The 20605-nt window shown below is 39.0% G+C and overlaps 3 protein-coding genes across 4 annotated transcripts; 2 read left to right on the forward strand and 1 right to left on the reverse strand.

Moving 5' to 3' along the window:
* The first annotated feature begins 503 nt into the window (after positions 1 to 503).
* Positions 504 to 6437, forward strand: LOC116265137 (plastidal glycolate/glycerate translocator 1, chloroplastic). Its single transcript, XM_031645653.2, has 8 exons — positions 504 to 884; positions 1237 to 1552; positions 1937 to 2198; positions 2282 to 2397; positions 3489 to 3598; positions 4089 to 4266; positions 5100 to 5229; positions 6151 to 6437. The coding sequence occupies exons 1-8, from the start codon at positions 618 to 620 to the stop codon at positions 6299 to 6301; spliced, it is 1530 nt and encodes a 509-aa protein (XP_031501513.1). The 5' UTR covers positions 504 to 617; the 3' UTR covers positions 6302 to 6437.
* A 4135-nt stretch (positions 6438 to 10572) lies between these two features.
* LOC116265143 (protein BASIC PENTACYSTEINE7-like) lies at positions 10573 to 12642 on the forward strand. 2 transcript variants are annotated; one of them, XM_031645665.2, is made up of 2 exons: positions 10573 to 10726; positions 11589 to 12642. In XM_031645665.2, the coding sequence occupies exon 2, from the start codon at positions 11653 to 11655 to the stop codon at positions 12496 to 12498; it is 846 nt and encodes a 281-aa protein (XP_031501525.1). In that variant the 5' UTR covers positions 10573 to 10726; positions 11589 to 11652; the 3' UTR covers positions 12499 to 12642. The 2 variants fall into 2 exon arrangements, with proteins under 2 accessions (XP_031501525.1, XP_031501526.1); XM_031645666.2 differs by having other exon boundaries at positions 10586 to 10726; positions 11579 to 12642.
* Positions 12643 to 14104: 1462 nt separating this feature from the next.
* LOC116266337 (phosphoribulokinase, chloroplastic) lies at positions 14105 to 17862 on the reverse strand. Its single transcript, XM_031647504.2, has 5 exons — positions 17018 to 17862; positions 15815 to 15899; positions 15650 to 15734; positions 15320 to 15564; positions 14105 to 14555 (listed from the first exon to the last, which is right to left on the reverse strand). Exons 1-5 carry the CDS (start codon positions 17566 to 17568, stop codon positions 14304 to 14306), a joined length of 1218 nt encoding a protein of 405 aa, XP_031503364.1. The 5' UTR covers positions 17569 to 17862; the 3' UTR covers positions 14105 to 14303.
* Positions 17863 to 20605: the final 2743 nt, after the last annotated feature.

Genomic DNA, 20605 nt, shown 5'->3' on the forward strand with positions numbered 1-20605 from the left:
CTTTCTTTGTGGTTGAGACAAGTGATCGAGCTTGACTTTCAAGCCAGGAAAGGTATCTCTGCATGTCAAACGAACCAAAAAAAAAAGTGATTTATATTATAATTCATATTAAGTCAGGGAAGTCTAAGTCTATGCCATTAGTTTAAAGGTAGGATGTTGCTTTGAAAGACATTCTTGTTGATAAAAAAGACTACAAGAGCCTTCTTAATATGAAGAAGAATAAGCTTAAGCTTCAAATGCTTTCAACTAAGCACAGATTTTGTGTCATATATGTTTGAATTCAAATGTTCAAGTATATAATATTAAAATGTGAACGAGTTTTTTGTTATTCATTCAAAATCAAGAGTCCAAAGTGTATGAGTTCCTTTTTTTCTTTGAAAAGAGAGAGATTAAGCACGCCCACTTTTGAGCTTGATCTTAGTCAGGCACTGCTGCAGCCTAATCTCAACCTAAGCAGAGAACAACAGATCGAGCGTATATGATCGATTCATGAACAGAAGTACTAGAATTGATGCTGATCAGCCGTTGGAGATGGGGGATAGATAGAAAGACGGTGGCACCACACGATTCAAATCTAAAAGGACCTTTGAGACCATGAGTCTGCTTCACGCATCCCCATGGCGTCCGTGTCCACCATCCCCAGAATAGTTGCGCCACACTCTCAGAAATTCCAAAAAGTGCCTCGGTTGAGGCCCATTTACGTCCATGGCTCTTGGGCAATGAATGCAGCTCCTCAATCTCAAAAATACGGGTTACCCACCAAGAATCTTGGAGGTCGACCTAGTTTCGTTCAGATGGGTTTCGTCAAAAGTAGCAGAAATCAGCGATTCCTCGCAAGATCATCTTCTTTCAGCGACTCCGTTTCTTCCAAAGGCTTCCAGAAGGTTCACTTCGATCTTGGTCTTCCCTTTTGTTCACTTCTTTGGACAGAACCATGTCTAAGGACGTGCAAGTTCACCTTTTATTCAGTAGTATCATGCTCCTGTTGTCCATAAGTAGTTTCGGTAGCTAAATTTTCGGAAACAGAGATGACCACTGTGATTTAGATCGAATTTTGATGAGAAATTTGTGTCTTTGATTCGCATAAGAATGGATGAATATCCCTCTGGATGGTTTAACCGTCGAAATTTTAAGATTGTAACATCTATGATCAATTGTAGCATCTATAATCCATTTGTTATTGCATTTGGACTTGTTTACGGGAGTGTGTGAAGTCATGAGTTCTTATTTAATCAGGTGGTCCAGATCCTACACTTGCTTGTGTCTCTTGGGATAATTGTGGCAATGGACAAGATTCTGAAGAAGGTCTTCATATCTGCTGCCATTAAGTTTCCGAGCGCTCTGTTTGGGATGTTTTGCGTTTTCTCTATTCTGATGGTACTGGATTCCGTTGTGTCTTCTGCTGCTGCGGGATTGATGAGCTTCTTTGAGCCTGCAATTTTGTTTATCCAGAGATGGCTTCCTTTATTTTATGTACCATCATTAGTAGTGCTGCCTTTGGCAGTTAAGGATATACCTGCAACTTCCGGTGCCAAGATTTTCTTCATCTTAGGTACGTATCCTTTTCTGAGGATTTTCTGTTCTTAGCTTTTCATGTTCCGCAGATTTTTCTTAACTAAATGGAGATTCGAAATGATAGTGACCTCTAACCTTGATCATCTGCTTATTTATGGATTTCACTCTCTCGGTAGCCTGAGAAATGATATTCCTTGCCTGATGACACCTTTTCCCCCTTCCACTTGCATTGGATTGCAGTAAGTGCTTCATGCGATGTATACAAAGCCATCACCATGAACTGGGTTAGCACAACCTCCCAGATCTTTGGGGAAGTAGTAAAATATTTTGCCATCCTATACGTGGTCAAGAATGCAGTTTTTTACACTTTTATTGCTTTGGTCTTCGTAGTCACTTTATTCTGTGGATGGAAAAAATGCAGTTGGTGGATGGGTCGCTTCTCTTTCAGTGGCAGGATACACTGCAATTACGGTCAGGAAGATGGTTAAGACAGAAATGATACCTGCCGAGCCCATGTCAAAGCCTCCTCCCTTTTCGGTTATAGAGATATGGACGTGGGCTACTATACTCGTTTCATCGTTTGTCTTTGCATTAGTCTCCCCAACAGCACTTGGGACAACTGCAAGAACTTGCCTTCCCTTCTTGCTTGCAGCTACAGTACTAGGATACATGGTCGGCTCGGGGTAATTTGCAGTATTTTCTTTTTCAGATGAATGTGGCTCAATATTTTCTTATTTTTTATGGCTTACTGTCGTGTGAATTTCAGATTATCACCTGGTGTGAGGAAGGTGTTTCATCCAATTATCTGTTGTGCATTATCTGCAGACGTGGCAGCATTCTTCTATGGTTTTTTTTCAGGTTCTGGACTGGAACCTGTTTTAGGTACAACTTTAGTGCCTTGATTTTTTCTTATTGATCTCAATATATCAATGCTCCCAACTCAAGTTATATTCAATCATGCAATACATGATGATGAAACAGTTGCTTCTTGCATTATCTGCTATTTTCCTGTCGCATAATGTCAAGAAAGAGGGTGCTTGTCTTTTTTTGAAAGAAGTGCTGTTCATTCTAGGCTTCTAACTACATACTGTTTGAATAAAAAATCTTTAACTAGTGCCATGCATATGCAGCACCCTTAATGGTGACCATCATCCCTATCTGGAATTCTTACAGATGAGATGCCACACTGCTGGCTGTCTTGACAGTTGACACCTCCTGTCATGTTTACATGCTTATTTTTTATTTGATTATCAAAATTTTCCCTTTGGCATGCTTTGGCTCATTAGCTAGCTTTACTGCAAAAAATTTAATCACTTCCGGTCTAGTTTGATTTGAAGTTCTGGCCACACATTTAGAAGGTATGAGTGTGATACTGGAATGCATCACTTTAGTTCCAACAATGTCAGTTAAATACTACAATATTATTGATCTTCAGCTACTTTTAGTCAGAGGAATAGTTGTGTATCATTTGCTGTTGAAGTTTGTCTTTATCTAAGGATAGGAAGGTTCCCTAGTAAATGGTAATATCTAATAAAATGGGTGCGGATGGATGAATACAGGATTCACATTTAATTCATCTAAGAACTAAATTCTGAAAATATGTCTGCAAATGTATCCAAATTAAACTATACCCAAAATGTGCTGTAAGTTTGGACCAGCTATTAGCTTTTAATGCCGGATTCAGTAGGAAATGTATACCTGTACACAGAGATGTGCAAGTTCTCATGTAGATGGTATAAGTGGATTCCATTGGCATGTGTTTCAACACACTCCTGTGAAGGTCTGACCAAGTGTTCTTGCACATTAAAATTGCTAACTTCCTGCTGGCTGTTACTGCATGCTTTTCAAATGTCTGGCTAAGATAATGTGAAGAGAATCATTTTTTTGCTTCTTCACCATTCAAATTTTCAACGTTCTTTTTACCTTCTTTGTTCACTTCTGTACAAGTGTTCATAAGTTGTGGTCTTATGCAGGAGACTATCTCACTAAAGTGTCATCAAATCCTGGAGCTGGTGACATCTTAATGGGATTCCTAGGCTCAGTCATTATTTCCTTTGCCTTTTCAATGTTCAAGCAAAGAAAGGTAAGGACAAAAAGCTAATCATCTTAAGCTTTGTAGCTAAAAGCATACTAAGACGTCAACCTAGGTGACAAACTTAGGCTGTCCAAACAAAAAAGTGTTACCTTTTTCTTTTCAATAACTTTATTCTCTACCTTTTTTTGTTTGTTCTATCTTATAATGGCTTGATTAAGGCAGAGTTTTTCAAGGCCCCCATTTTTCCCTTTCTTTCTTTATCCCCTTTTTTCTGTTGAATGGAACTTCCTAGGCCTTCCTATGGGATCTCTGCCTAGGCTCACCTAGTGCTTTTAGCTGCACACTTCAGAAGCTTGTGCAAGAAAAGTTCATGAAACATTTCAAGGTTATTGACCAATGACCACTAACATAAATGCCTATTGGTATGAACTTTTACGTTCCAGCTAGACATTCCGGTAAATCTAAAATGTAAAATAAAATGTAGTTCAATGTTTAGCTTTACTGTATTCCCAGATAACACATTTCTGTATTTTTTCAGCTAGTAAAAAGGCATGCTGCAGAGATCTTCTCTGCTGTGATGATTTCCACAGTTTTCTCCTTATATTCTACTGCTATTGTTGGACGGCTTCTCAACTTGGAATCTGCTTTGACCATATCAATCTTGCCTAGATGTATCACTGTTGCTCTGGCTCTCAGCATTGTCTCGTTTTTTGAAGGTACGCAAATCTCTGGTCACTCTAATGTGCAAAAACTTTTTAGATATTGTCTTATAGCTCGTTTCGCCATAGGCATCACTATCTTGGCACGACAGATGGTTGTGATGTATGATTTCATGTTTAGCTCTTGACCCATGAGAGCATCTGGGGATGTTGCAATGCAATACTTTGAGCCAGTAACATATAAGTGTCTGATCTTTAGGCATTAACAATATTTTTCCTTGTTTTTCCCGCCCTTATAATGGAGAACCTAGCCTAGGGAGAAGAAGAACACGCCTAGATTAAACAAATGGGCAGAGATGGGTTTGTCCCCATCTCTACCACCGCAAGCATGTTTTGCTATTGCATGTTACAAATCCTTTTCCTTAATAATTAAATTTGAATGCATATCGACAAACTCGAAACTGTTTGAAAAATCGATAAATAACATATCCAAGGAACAGGAACAACAAAAAATTAAGAGGATATTTGAGCTTTTTCTTTGTCATTATTATCCATTACGGGCAGTAAACGAGTTAAGGGACGGAGTTGTCTATTTTTCTTCAAGGAAACTCTTTTCTTATGAGGAACTGCTGAGAAGAACTATCAGATGTTTCTTGCCACTGAGATGTTTGGTAATGTTGGTTCATGCATTCAGAATAAATGTCTGTTGTGCAACATAAATCTTGCTTATTCAAGTTTATCTGCCACCATTAGGATGTCATATTTTTACTTGTGGTGTCCGTATCCACAAAATGCATGTGTTTGTGTCCTTGATTTCTATAAGCTCTAGGATCCAACATTGAGTATGCTTGGGAAGAGTGAACTCAGGTTGTCTGCCTCTTGATGTTCAGGTGCAAATCCATCACTGACTGCAGCTGTGGTTGTTTTGACGGGGCTTGTTGGTGCCAATTTTGTGCAAGCAATGCTTGACAAACTTGGATTATATGATCCTATTGCTCGAGGACTTGCGACAGCTTCTAGGTGTGTTACTTTCTTCACTTGGTCGAATTTTGTCTGGTTTCTTTCTGCATTCTAATTTAAATACGTAAATACATGTTTTATAATTTTTATTGTTTTATTAATGGGTCTTGCAACAAATTCATCAAATTGTGGCAGATGATGTCCAACTTTAGTGCTGTACAGCCTTCATATTTCATTAATCTTTGGTAGAGACTGCGTAAAATATTTTACTGAAAGCAATTCACATGAACAGGACAAAATTGTTGCCCATTAAATTACTTCAATGTGAATGGCTCCATGGTGGCTATGACGGATTTAGCGGATTCTGTTTTGAACAAATCCTTCTGGATGATTGATTTTGTATTCTTCCTAGCTTTGGATGGAAAGACTATCAAAAAAAGGAAAACAGTAATTGGATTGTTAAGGACTTCAGAACTGCATAGGGATCCTAACATAGTTGGAAGATAAAGTTTTTAATGATGAGACTGTACTCATCTATGTCACACAGATGCGGGTGCAGGTTTATATATATATATATATATATATATATATATATATAATAACAGTTAGCAAACAGTCGTTCTTTTAATTATTGTTGCACTAGTTTACCATTTGGATTCTTCCATCGCAAGCATTTAACATTGCAATCACATAAAGCAGCCTAAGGCTTGTAAAGTTAGGATCCGATTGTATCTGCCAGATAAACATGTTGCTCTTGCCTGAGATTAACTAGATTTTTTAATGTATTTCTTTGTTTAAAACATACCAATTAAATTTAATCATGGACTGTATAACGTTAAGGAAAAAGCATTCAATCATGTGTCAGTCTATGGTTAATGGTCCATGTCTATTCCTCTTAAAACTTTGTTCATGTCATTTTTAACATTTCACTTGTAAAAGCCGTCATCCAACATTCTGAAGTTGTTTTATGATCTGTTTCAGTGCCCATGGATTGGGAACAGCAGCATTGTCAGCCAAGGAGCCTGAGGCTTTGCCATTCTGTGCAATTGCTTATGCGTTGACAGGCATATTTGGCTCGTTACTTTGTTCAATTCCCACTGTTAGGCAAAGCTTACTGCTGATTGTTGGATGATAAACTTAGCTTGTTGAGTTTGTACGTGGACAACGTGTTGTACATACAGTGGTTCTAGATAAAAGTTGAAGAGAACCACCTGAATTCAGTTTCAATTAAGTTGATGATGAAAGAAAAGAATGATTTTGATCAGAAATTTTTTTCTCAAGAATACAATGAATCGACGTGTTTCTGCTGTTGCAGTAAAGGTGTTTCTCCGCAATTTGAAATCAGCATCACATGCACAAATTCAACAATTACTTTAACAGACCTAACATGGATATGTGTAAACATGATTATAAAGTCATTAACCTCCAGCAGATGGTTTTCAGATTATAAAGTCATTTGATCGTTGATGTTTGTGTGCGTACATTTTTCAAAAAAAGATTGGACCTTCTTAGGGGGCGTTTGATAATTTCTGATCTTAAATACATGTTTTGATGTGATAGAAAGATAGAAGATTTACAATAGATCTATGGTTCGTCAAACTTACTTGGGGTCCTATTCTTACTTTTTTTACAGTGGCAGAAAATCTGATCTAAGGTCTGTGGGTGGGAGGTGAGAATCTTGGGGGAGATCCCCAGCAGGGTTGGAAATTATTGTCATTTGATTTGAACAGCAGAAAAAGAATGGAAATGCACCTAGCTTTCTTTTTTCATGGGACCTGTCGTCAAAGTTCAGTCTGCTATATGCAAACTTTTCTCTCATGAAAGTTAAATTTACAGATCTTTAAAAAGGCCGAGTTTCTTCCCTTTTTCATGCTTTTCTAACTGAAAAGGACGTTTCAGTGACATTTTGCCAAGCATGGTCCACAGAGGTGCATCGTTGGGTGCCCAAGTTCATGAGATCTCCCCAAAGGGATTTTCTTTGTTCTTGTCTTGGAAATTTTGGCAGAATATGCAACATATAAGTTCATGGCATCCACAGTTTCTAACTCAAAAGTCGGCTTTTATATGGGATCACATCCAGGTCGAACCTGATCCATGGATGGTTTCACATTTATAAGGAATAAAGGAGCACAACTGGCAGTAGAATGTTCAAAAGAAATCAGATACAGTAATTCTCCTTTTGATATAAATAGGTTTGGTGAGATTGCAACTAATACGAAATGATTTCCCAAAGAGAAATCTAGGCCCCATCTTTTGATTATAATCTAAAAGTTGATTTCACATTTCTGATTTTCTTATGATTTCCGTATAAATGGACTCGTTCTACTTGCAGAACAGTGTGATTTTTGTACTTGAAAGCTTTTAATCTTCAAGGGACATAATCATCATTTCGATTGGCATGCTCTGATGCATTTGCAAATAACCACCTGAGAATTGCAAATGACTGCCTGACTTTATCAAAAAACAGACATTGGTTCTTGAACGGGAATATATTTAAAAACTAACGAATTATATATGTCTTTCAAGTCGATTTCCCTACAACCACGCAAAAGAGGAAGAAAAATCACAGATGAATAAGAAAAAAAATGCAAATTGCAAAGAACTCTTTAATCAAGGACATTTTTACCAAAAAGTCTTGTTAAAAATATTTGAGCATTGTGCTGACACATTCTATAAATCTAAACAGTTATTTATAACTTGTCAAATCTTGGGCAGTCAGTTATAAATATGTCAAAAGTTAGGAATTGTTCTTAAATATCTCTAAGCTTTTATTTTAGAAAGCTGTCGAGAAAGGGTTAGGCGAATATTAAAGAATTCAAAAGCGTTGAGATTCTTTTTGATATCATCGCTCAAGAATGCCCTTTATGAAAAAAGAAGAACAAAAAAAAGGGGTCCTTCTTTTCCTCCCCTAACAACTCTTGGTGGGGGCACTAATTTAATATTTTAATTTTTTTGAGACATTTACATATATAAACAATCAATATATCAAAACATATTAACATAATATTAAACTAATTTTGTGAATCAACCACCATGAAGCTTTACCAATTCTAAAACATTTAAAACAATTACACTTGCTCTTCATGATGCCAGCGAGAAGGGGGGTGGAGTGTCAGGGTTTTACGCCATCAGGCAATGCAGATTCCTCCAAAGCAAGTCAGACTCCATTGGCACAATTAATGAACCCCAAATCATGCACTGCTACCTTTTTGATAAAAAGATGGGCTGTACATGAGCCGAGTTGAGCCTGAACTTGACCAGTTGCAGAAACTCGAGCTCGGCTCAAACTCGAGTCAAGCTCTTTATAACAAGCTCGAGCTCGACTTGACTACACAAAATTGAGTTTGAACTCAACTTGTTTATCTCATTTAACCCGTTTACTCATTAACTTGTGTAAGCATTAACTCGTGTAAATGTTAACTCGTGTAACTTGTGAAGATTTGTTTTTACCCTTAAAATTAAAACCGATGATTCAATGAACTGGTTTTGGATTTGTTTGTGGCATGACAAAAAAGAAATCGCTAACGTTGCATGAAGAACTTCCGAAAGGTTTTATCTTTGACTCTTTTTCCCCCAATAATAAGTAGCAAAAACTCCAGAAAAGATCTCTTTAGGGTACTCAAATTCAGTGAGAATTGTCAACAAGCGTGTCTATTGAGCCATTCATCTCATATCTCAAGCATTATCAAATTTAGAAAGCGAAATATGAATTTGTTCATATTTTCACTCTTCTCTCTCTCTCTCTCTCTATCTATCTATCTATAGCATCATCACGCTCTCAACTTCAAAAACTTGAATCTTTCAGACACGGTGGATTTGGGGCTTGAACAGATGTCGGAGCTCAATGCAACCTTTCAAAATGGATATGGATATAGATATGGATATGGATGTGGATGTTCCTTCAGAAGGGAATGTAGTGAAACTTTTCCTGTCGTGCGTCCTGGCTGTCTCGCTTTAACCAATCGGAATCCAGAACCATCTTTAAAAAATTACCAAAATGTCTTTTATCTCCCAGGACCCTGGATTTGCTTCATTTTCAAAAACAAGCTCCACTCCACAGCAGCATGGTGACAACAGATCCTATACAGTAGAACCTCGACCCGGATCCAACATGCTTTTGGTTAGTACCGTCAAAAGTACGGCTAAAATGAGCGACGTCGGTGGATTGGATCTATTCGATCCCTGGCGATTTGATGAGAGGTTGAAACCGGTTCTTTTTTTTTTCTTTCTTTCTCTTGAGCAGCCTTATGGGTTCAGCTAGGACCTACCTGTAGGGGTGAGCACGAGCCGAGTCTGAGTTCGATTTTAGTTAGCTAGAGTTCGGCTCGACTAATGAAACCTTGAGGTCGAGAATAGCTAGACAGAAGCAGCTCGAGCTCGGATATGAATCGAGTTCGGATATGGTATGCATGTTAACAACTGAATTTGAACTCGAGTTCTATATTTGACTAATTAAGGTCTGACAAAGATTTCAACCGACTACATATAAATGCAAGATTTTATTCGAATTGAATTTGAATTTGGTTTCAAAATTTGAAGTCTGAATCCAACCTCAGTTATATAGAATCTGGCTAAGCTGAAGTGTGCAAAGTTCCCATTAGACCCAAATTAGAACCATAATCTGAACCATTTACATATCCAATTAGAATCATGGATATAATAGACTAGCTTTTATTTTTGATTTGATGGTTAACATAAGCCTGATGAAGACAACACCAAGAAAAAAAAAGTTTAATAAATAAATACTAAGTTCAATCAATGAATACTAATTCAAGGTCTTCAAGTTGACACCCCTCACATATCTTTTTCACCAACTGCTCACTACCCATGAAGAGAACAATCAGAAAAGTCAAGGAATTAGCACCAATGAAAAGGGTCCTAACCAAAAAATAAATCAAGCATTTAGTATGAATGAAGATGGTCCTGACCAGTTGGCAACCGTATTCGGGCTACGTCGATCGAATCCAAAATCCAGTAGTTTTAGCACCTCATTTAAGTTTGATAACTTTTTTTCTTTTTGGATTTGGATTGAATTTGAATCCAGTATTAATCTTGATACCTTATTCAGGCCAGACTTGACTGGTAACGGATCAGATCTAAGTTTGGATCTGGATCTTTATTATGGGCCGGAGTAGGCATGCATCTAGCAAACGTATCGGATCCAGGTTTGGGTATCCATGATGCAAACCCGACCCGTTCGTATCGGACCCGTTTCGAATCACCTGATGCAAACCCGACCCGTTCGCTATTCAAGTGGCGGTTTTGTGGAGTCGAAAGTATCTGAAGTCTCTGTGGGTAATTTTTTCCAGCAAGTGGTAGGGATGAATCCGTAATTTAAGAAATAAACAAATATTTTGCGTTTCGGTGCTTCCTCATGGAAGGACTTGAGGTAAAGTGAGGGAGAGGAAAAGAAAAAAGGTCTACAGAATAGAAGAGGAAAAAAAAAAAAAGAAGAGGAGAAAACTCTCTTCCCCCTTCTCTCTCTCTCTCCCCCCCTGCAACTCTCTCTCTCTCTCTCTCCGATCCAAGATAACCACTCAATATCCGTGTCCCAAATGTAAGTCTTTCTTTGTGTCTCTCTCTCTCGCTCAAGGTTGCCTTTTTATTTATTTCTTGTACATAAATCTGATTATTTGGTGCATGCCCAATATGCAAATGTAAACCCAGAAATTTTATATGCTTGAACCCTGATCGTTGTTTCCTTCTGTTGTTTGGTGTTTTTTTTGTGTGGATTCCCGGTGACCCTCTTCTGAGATTTTTCCTGCTTCTGCAACTCCAAGTGTGTCCACGATCTGGGTTTTTTCCACCGTCCTCTAGGCATCTTAGATTTTTGGGAAAAAACTTATATGTTTTAACTTGGGTGTCTTGTAAATTGGGGGCTTGCGTTGGTTCTGTTGGCCATATTCTCGCCGCTTGTGTTATTTGGGTTTCTTGGTGACGGCTGAAATTTCATTTTGATGGTGTCTTTTCTTCTTTGCAGCAGAAACCAGTGGATCTTCTCTTTTTCGAAAAGTGTCCTTTTGTGGCTTTATTTCTGAACATTGTGGACTCGTTTATTTCACTGAGATGGTTGATGTAATTATTTCTCTTCAAAGCTTGCTTTGATCTTGTGATATTTGTCATGACTATGGCTTCCTCAGTTAGGGGTTGTGATTTATTGGGGGATGTTGTTAGATGTGCAGTTTTCTTATCTGATCAGTATTCTGGTGTAGTCAACCTTCTGGGAAAGTCTGTCTGCGTGACCACCAGTGTGTCTGTTTGTTCTGGTTTAATACTTCAAGGACTGTTCAGTGCATGTGAAGGGAGTCCATTGCTTGTTGTTAGTTGTCAAATTCAGTCTTTGCCACAGTTAATACTTATAGTAGAGCATTCACTAGTGCAAGCATCTCAAATGACTTAACTCTTGAAGCCCTTTGCAGTTTGAATCAGAAGATAAATTGATAGACCTGAGTTTGAACTTCAGTCTTGTTGTGTTTCTTCTACATGGATGAACGGAGTCGAATGGATCATCATCTCAGACACTGGGGGTTCCCTGGGCAACCGGTGAATGGAAATCCAATGTTAAAATCATTGGCCGGTGCTACTGTCCTAGACAGCTCGGTAACAGTTGCAGAGCGCACAGCTACAGTCATGCTAAATGGGGCTTTTGCAGATAGAAAACCTTCGTATGCTGAAGCTCAAGTGGCTGCATCCTCTATGGGATTCCCAGGACACCGCTGGCCTGTCATGCCCTCCAATATGCATCCAGCTCAACCTCCCAATGACAATCCAGACAGCAGGGTTAAGGAAACACAAAGTGTTCTTGGAGTACCATCACAGGAAGTGAACAATGGTAATACGACTTCTAAACCAGGAAAAGGTAGAAAGCCGCGAGCTTCTACAAAAACATCTAACAGCTCTGCACCGAAAGCTTCCAAACCAAAGCAGTCGAAGAAGAAGGAGTCTTTACCCACCAACAAAGAAAGTGGCCGCATTCCACGTGAGAAACCTGATAAAAAGAGCCTTGACATTGTCATTAACGGGGAAACTTATGACATTTCAAGTATACCAGTACCAGTTTGCTCCTGCACCGGTGTCCCTAGGCAGTGCTATAAATGGGGAGTTGGTGGATGGCAGTCCTCATGCTGCACCACAAGCTTGTCTGTTTATCCTCTGCCACTGAACAATACAAGACCTGGAGCACGTATAGCTGGACGAAAAATGAGTAACGGAGCATATAGGAAAGTATTAGAAAGAGTAGCAGCTGAAGGTCATGATCTTTCTACTGCAATTGACTTGAAAAATTATTGGGCCAAACATGGTACAAATAAATTTGTTACAATCAGATAGATGAGTCGCTGATGCTCCTCTTTCCCTGTTAATACTATTTCATGCTTTTTGTGTGAACCATGGTTGCCTGCTCACTGTAACTTTTGCATGCGTAACAGACATGCTATAAATCAAGTATGGGATTTTAGGCCCATTGTCTTGTCATTTCTTTTCTTTTGATTCTGCACGTAGAGCTAGACTACGGACACAATAGAAGTTCCTTATATGGTGGCTTCTGTTACTCATGTTTAGGCACGTAGCTGCAATTTAACCATTAAGTAAATTTCACTATGACACTTTCGTTAAGAAATTCGGAAGCACAGCATAAGAGGCCGTTGTTTACTTATCCTACAGATAGCACTATCCGTGAATAATTCTCGTGATGCCTTTTTTCCTTTAAGAATGATGTTTCTTTTTCTACGTATACAAGAATTTGACGTTAGAGATGGAGAAATCTGACCTTTTTTTTCATGTGACCTTGAACTTGTTCATCATCGCATCAACTTGTTCAGCATCGCATTGACCCCGACGGAAAATCCTGTGATCCACCAGCTTGTCCTTTTATGCTTAGGGGAAACTGTTTTTGTCTGTTGGCACTTTGCTGGAGTAATCTCTCTCTCTCTCTCTCTCTCTCTCGTTAAGGGAAAGCATATGTATGTGTACCTGAGGCTTTCACATGCAATGCATATTCTAGAATTGATAAAATTCATGCATAACCAAGAAACAAACTTCTCCGACCGTTTTGATACTAAAAGTAAACACTCAATATCCGAGATATTTTGGTTGGGTACTTGTATGCGGAGTTTCAGATTTTTTCATAGAAGTGGTTGTTTCTTGTGGACCATTGAAAGGGGTCATCAACTGAATGTACGTGGTCGATCTTGTTTTCGGCTAACAAATTCTAGTCTTTGCCTAACAGCTCTTAATAATCTGCTGTGCTGATCTACACCTGGACTCTATGTGCCTTTTTCGTTGTTTTGAGGAATGGGTCTAGCAAGTGAACCTAGTGGCCTTAGGTTCAATTCAGGAGTTGCAGTGTGCTGCTGACAAGGCTAGCTTGGTAGATGGCTTGATTTCTAACTTCCGTGTCCAGATGTTTTCAACCCATCAAATTAAATATATTTACATGGCTCTACTGGTATAGAGCCCTTTGTCTACCTTCTGCAATTTGCCTGTCCTTAAGAACTTTTGGTATGACCAACAAAATATAATGCCAATTTTCTGCTTAGCAGCATTTTAAATTTCGATTTATTTGCTTCTGCTCATAGGCGTGCAAATGCATCCCAGCCGACGTTTAGGCTGGGATTATCTGGGTTTCCTGAGGGGCATTATACCCCAGCTGTCTGACAAAGTAAAGTGCAAACGTTGTAGCAAAATTTGTTCTGCATCCCATGATGTGTTATTTCCCCGCCTCTCTCTCTGTCTCTCTCTCTCTCACACACACACACACATAAGCAGTGCAGATGGGATACTGATTTGCATGTTATCTGAGCCGTTTGTAATTATACCCGAGAGTCCAAGACTAATTTGGGGTCTTAGTTCTGGAACTCTGGTTTCTCAGCGCTTGCATTCAGCCAAATATACATCCTGGCCTCCTTTTCAACTATGAATTCGATGAGTCGTCAAATTAAAAGCAGGAGATGCGGAGATCATTAGATATCATGATTTCGGATGCCCCAACAGAGGAAGTGGGAATACGCTTGATCTTGTCCTATATTACACCAATACTGCATGCATCACTTGAAATACACATCAAAGGCTCTACATATCAAGAGCCCCCGTGCAACCCAAAAATGAATGAAACAAGTAAAAGCTCGGGCCCATTTTTAAACTTTGCTAGCTTGTAAAGTAGCAGAGGCCTTGCTGGAGAGAATCTGTTCATAGAGGTCCCTTATTTTCAATCCAACAATGGTTTGAAAGAGACCAGTGCCATTGTTGCTGCCTGGGAACTCGGCATGCTTCAGCATTTGCTGCGTAACTTCACCATAGAATTTGGTAGAGATGTTGCTCAGGTGGCTTTCGACGTAGATCAGCTCATCTAGTCTGTCAAATTGGCCGTCCATCTCCAATACAGAGACCTGAAACAAAAGTTAGCCAATTACTGTAAAACACGAATGGAACTGTTCTGTTTTCATGGCTTTTCGATCAAATGCAGGAAAAAAAAAATGGTTTTGATTCCTTTCTTTCAATAATAGAGAAACCATTCTTGTGGTGGGTGATCTGGCTACGTTGGCTCGACAAAACTTCAGGAACTTTCAATACAAGCAATCGTGATGAAATTCCGTCTCACAACAATGAAGTTTGAACCCACAACCAGTGACTTACTGGCTAGGGGATTTCCTGATTGTGCTAACCCTTTGAGGTCAATTATCTTTGGTTTCATTTTTTCTAGTATTTAGCGTGAACAACGCGCAGAAAGAACATGTAAAATCCTTTGGAGATAGCCAAAATCTATACTGCGATATACTTCCATCCCTGCTACAAGGTATCAACTGCATTATACTAGAAACATGCAAGTACGAAAAAGGAAAATAGAGAAACTGATTCAAATTTCTTCAGTCAAGATATAATGAAAACTCAAATCACAGAACATATATAACCAAATTGGACTCAGTATGGGTTCTACAAATCTCTCTCTCACTTATATATATATATATATATATATATATATATATATATATATATATATATACACACACACACACACACCCCATAGCCATGCACAGCATGAACAACGGGATGCGATTGGTAGAATATCAACTAGTGATCAGTTGGAGGAGTGAGGTCAAACAGATAAAAGATTTCAACTGGTAATAAGGATAAAGGTCTAAATATGTTATACCTCATTGGAGAAGTAAGTGTCCGGTCCATAGGAAAACTTGATCCCTGGGTATGAGCAACTCAACTTTCTCCCACAGGGTATCCATGAAATAGTGGAACCTTCGTCAAAAAGGTAAACAGGGTTGAAGTATTTCACTCCCTCTTTCATTATCAGCCTTACTCTCAAGATCTTCCCTTCATTGTCACCGGGAATAAGTTGTGTCGGCAAAACTTCAATCACTGCATCAGCATATTGCTTCTGTGGGTCTAAATGATGGACATGGCAAAGTCAATTAGTTCAAATGTTGAAACAAATGAGAAGGCGGTGAAAATGCACGAAAACCATCATTACCGATATATGCATCAAAGTCTGGTTTCCTAGCTTCAATGCTAGCTTTGATACTCTCAAGACTGTGGCCCCGTTCTGCCATGTCCCTCTGTCATATTTAAACCAGTGTAGATGAATCAGCACAAATGAAAACCATCTTTCATGCTTTGTCTATCTTTATCTACCAACCTGAATCTTCCATGCAAACTTGACATCATTGCTGATATCCAAGTAGATACTGAAGTCGAGAAGGTCTCTGACACGAGGGTCATACCTGAGAATCAGAAAAAACAACTGTTGGATCAAGTACTTGACCGATTTCATAAATTGGATGATAATGTGGATATTCTTAAGTTCCATATAATCAGATAGCTGACCCTTTGAGTATACATGCCTTGCATTTACACTAGTGAAATAAATAACATAAACAATAAATCTATGGTAGGCAAATAAGCACGAAAATTTTCCTCCTACCTGAAACTGGCATCCAGTCATGCAAGAGAGAACATTATATCTAACACATTTAAACGATTAGTGGTGACAGAACCTTCGAACGGAGTTTTGGTACCCAAAATACGATCCCATGAAACTGGACTCAGCATTCTTAAATGGTGGATAAAGTCTGACAATTGTGCGTCAAACGATGTAACCAGGAAGTTCACAGATAGAGAAAATGGGAGCACTAATTTAGTAGAGGTATAATGGGGAGCAAAGTTAAGAATCCATTTTTCAGAGAGTGAGCACAGATAAGTAAAATGCACAACTGAACTCTCTACGTTTCAAGCAATTCTCAAGCAGCATAAGCTCGCCATAGTTAAAAACCAGGTACCATCAGTGAAAAAAGTATATGTTATAACTTAATATATATTGACGTGCTAATTTATGCGACTAGCGGACTACTAGCACGTTCCAATTGAGGAGATTTTATTTAACATGATCGTATTGGCCGAGGTAACCTATTCCTACATAAATGATAACTTTTCCAAAGTAAACTGACCGAAAAGTTAAGGAACTCCAGAGTTTTCAACTAGCAATCAATCTTGAAAACTTCCATTTTTAGATTCCAAATCCAAGATCTCTTTGGAAAACCAAAAAATAGACACGAAAAAGAGGGAACGCTGCTAACATAGACGTGCAACTTAAAGAATGGAAGCAAATTCATAAATTCTTGGTAGGATAGTAAATACACCAACGTCAAGAAAAAGACCACACTTTCTGTTACAGCTAATATAGATAAGAAACTAGACAGAACCAAACTTTCTCAGGATATTGAAAAGAACAGCAGAAAAAGTACTCTTCTGCAAAAGAAAATTGCAGTTTAAAGATCAACCACAGAATGAAGGGAAAATCCAAAGAACTAACTGTAAGAAACGGAGTTGAGAGAGCACTAACATTGGATGAAGACCTTCAATGACCAAAATCTTGGGAGGCTGGATAACCTCAGGAGGATCTAGAAGACCAGTGACATGATTGTAGATTGGCTTCTCCACCGTTATCCCTTCTTTAAGCTTCTTCACCTGCTCGTACATGAGATCAAAATCGTTGGCTCTTGGGTCTAATGCGGTCACCCCTTTCTCTTTCCTCCCTGTCCTGTCTAGAGAATGATAATCATCCAAACAGATGACAGTTGTTGTATCACTGATCAAGGTATTGGAATCTGGGTTTCCTCCCTTTGGTGGTTCTGCGGTCCCTCCAAAGACACTGGTCAACCTCCTCATGAATGTGCTCTTCCCACACCCTGAGTCTGCTGCCAACCCAATGACCACAGTCTTCGCTTCCTCTGCAGAGCATGAAATCTCAGAGAACCCATTGAACCTCTTTGTTCTCCTTGTGCTGCTGTAGAAGAAGACATGGCTCTCATGCCTGTGGATGGATTGGTGAAACCCCCAGTTGGTTTTCGTTGGGGTGGTCGAAATCGAATAGATTGTTGTGCATGAAGCCATCTCTTCCTGTCAAAGGGCTCCTCCTTCCCCTCCTCCTCTTTCTTTGCGTATCTCAGTTGGGTATCTTCCAAATTTGGAAGAACACCTTCAGAGGAGGCTCAGCCGGGGCAGGAAGTTGCTGATGTTTCAACTATATAGCTAACAAAAGCAAGCATAAAAACATGTTTTTAGCTAGTTGGTTTGGTTAGGATTTGAAGAGCAACTTAAAATTTTGGGTGGTGAAGAGGGAAGTTTCATAAGATTAGAGACCTTTGGAGGTCTTGAGTCACTGAAATAACTGAGGATGGACATGGTTAAAAAAAAGAAGCATAGGTCTCTCCGCCTTCTCCATTTTTTTTTCAGTCATTTTGCTGTAGAATGATTAGCGCCAAAGATTCATGATCAGAGGCCGATCACTGTTGAATCCATGATTATTAGGCTGTATGGCCAAGCTTGGTTCCGCTGTGGATAGAGCTCTCCGCCACGTGGCTGGTGAAGGGTGGTGGGTTGGAGATGAGAAGAATGAGGGGTGGAGGAGGTCTGTAAAGCTACATCCAATTAGAATGATCCCAAGGATCATGTTCAAAATCTAACAGTGCCTGAGAACCACAAGCAATGGCCCCTCCCCTTCCCTTCCTCACTGGTTTCAGCTCTTCCAGTTTTCCCTGTCCCTCTCACTACCTTGCTGTCAGGTGTTATACGCCAAATTAATTTCCCTTCACGTTTTAGAACAATCACAGCCGTTCATTAGAGAATAACGTTGATGATGCCCATGCTTTCTGCGATTTGAACCACTGCCGTTTCCATCCAATCTTCTCTTAAAATGATACGGAGTCGAGCAAACAGGAAATACTTGACTGGGGGCAATAAAAGTTTCTGATTTTTCAAAGATATCAGGAGAACTTAAGAAAAGAAAGCAAGTTTGAGATAAATGAATGTTTTTTTTTTGAGAAAACTGTAAAGTCAAAAATGATTTGCAAGTTTCAGCTATTGAATCACAACAGAAAGTGAAATAGTAGTTGCAAAATAGCAATCGTTTTCCATTGTTTTCATTGCAGTGAGCAGTGGAGATTGCCAATGCTGCTATTGGTTTTCACTCTCAAGCAAACTGTGACCAATTTCATACAAAGTGCTGTGGAGAAGAAGTTCAGAACAATGAATCACTGTTTAGCCTTTAAAATTAAATCGGTAAATCGGCTGAGGATAGGCTCCCACTTGCTTCAAGGAGTTTAGTGCAACCGGACAGTAAGACGCTTACATTGAAGGGATCCGAAGTTTAAATCCCATGGTCACTGTCAAGGAGTTAGTAGTGCAATTGGACAGTAAGACAGTTCACATTGAAGGGATCAGAAATTTGAATCTCATGGTCACTGTCATGTGTTCCAGTATACTACTTCACACTCCCGACTGAAAATTCAGACACGGTGCGTTTTCTTTAAATATCAAACACAAATATGTCTTTCCTGAGTCTTTGCAAGATGACTCAATTTCTGTTCGGATCAGAAGCGTCCACGGACCACGCCTATTGACCACCTTGGGTTGAACTGGTGCCCCCGCACCCACCCCGTCCTTCAAAACTAAAAAACTTTAAAAATTTGTATGTAAATCTAAAAAATTTTAAACTAATATATAAATATATATATTGAAAATTTTTATTTTGGCTCTTGTTAAAATTTTAAAATGATAATTCAGCCACTGCAACAAAAAACTTACATTTTGGCTCCCCCTGAGTATCATCCTTTTAAGTAAACGTCAACAAAAATTAAAATATGTTTCCAAAAATTTTAGGTTAAATTTCAAAAAAAAAAAACACGTATATTTGCGGAAATATTTAGTCCACTGTCCATACCAAGTTACCAACGAAACGATCGGCCCACTCCTGTGACGCAATCGCCGGGACGCATGTCCCCTTGGCTAAGTGACAGAAAACAGACGTCAGGACGGTTTTCTCTTTGCTGACCAGCCATGGCCATCCCCCTGAAACAGGAACTATTTGTCCCATTTCGTGCAATACGTTAAATTGATAATGTATTATTTGTTCATATGTTGGAAGCCAGTTTTAATAAATTAAAATGGTGCAAATTATTTCTCAAACAAATAAATTTTAAAAAAATAGGCACTTGGGGTTGGACTAGGCTGAGAACTCATGGCCCGAACGGAGTTCAAATCACCCATGTTCGACTTTAACTCAGTTTGACAAGTTGGAACATGATTCAACTCGATAGAATTAAAAAACATTGTGCAACAGGATGTGTTTATTCAAACATAGATTATTTAAGTTTGTTGGCTCATCTAAGGGGATGCCACTGGGTGCTGTTACACGGTGTGCACTAACGTATGCTGTTTATATGAGGCCAATTTGTTACTTATATGAACACATCAGCAAAAATCAAACTAACGATTTCAAAACTAATCCATGTGTACAAATCTTCGGGGTTCTTAAACGACAAAATGTAACCTCAAGTTGAAAAGCCCAGTAGGGCTTCAAGTCAGGTCATTACATTAAACAAGTTGTGCGGTAAACTCAGGGAAGCTGCACCGTTCAACACGACGAAGAATAAAGAGTTGAATGAATTAATACGACGGTTACAGCAGCATACTCAATTGTGGGTCCGTTCCACTCCTTGCACGCACCCTCGCTGCAGAAACATAACCCAACTAGCAATACGGAAGCTCCCAACGGTGTTGAGGCCAGCATTGCCATATGAAGAATTTGGAAACGATGGATCATCACCAGAAAATGAAAATATGGTATTCTAGTTAATGAGATATCACAAAGGAAAGTTTTTGAAAACCTTGTTCAAATTTGTATGGGTGACAGGAATATTCTCGGTTGAACTTGTTACATTTAACGACATGAATTACATAAAAAGCGGGCGGTTGAATCAAAAGAATTGAAACTTCAACACGTTTTCGTCGCACCATGAAAACTTGGAGTAACTTCTTCGTAATGTTCTCTCATAAAGTACTAGAAGTGCCTTCGCTATAAGGCGCGAAGAATCAGCTTTTGAGAAAACAAAAGTGAAATAACATGAGCATCCTGAAAAAGAAAAACATC

The sequence above is a fragment of the Nymphaea colorata genome, chromosome 12, assembly GCF_008831285.2.
Source record: "Nymphaea colorata isolate Beijing-Zhang1983 chromosome 12, ASM883128v2, whole genome shotgun sequence".
Classification (NCBI taxonomy): domain Eukaryota; kingdom Viridiplantae; phylum Streptophyta; class Magnoliopsida; order Nymphaeales; family Nymphaeaceae; genus Nymphaea; species Nymphaea colorata.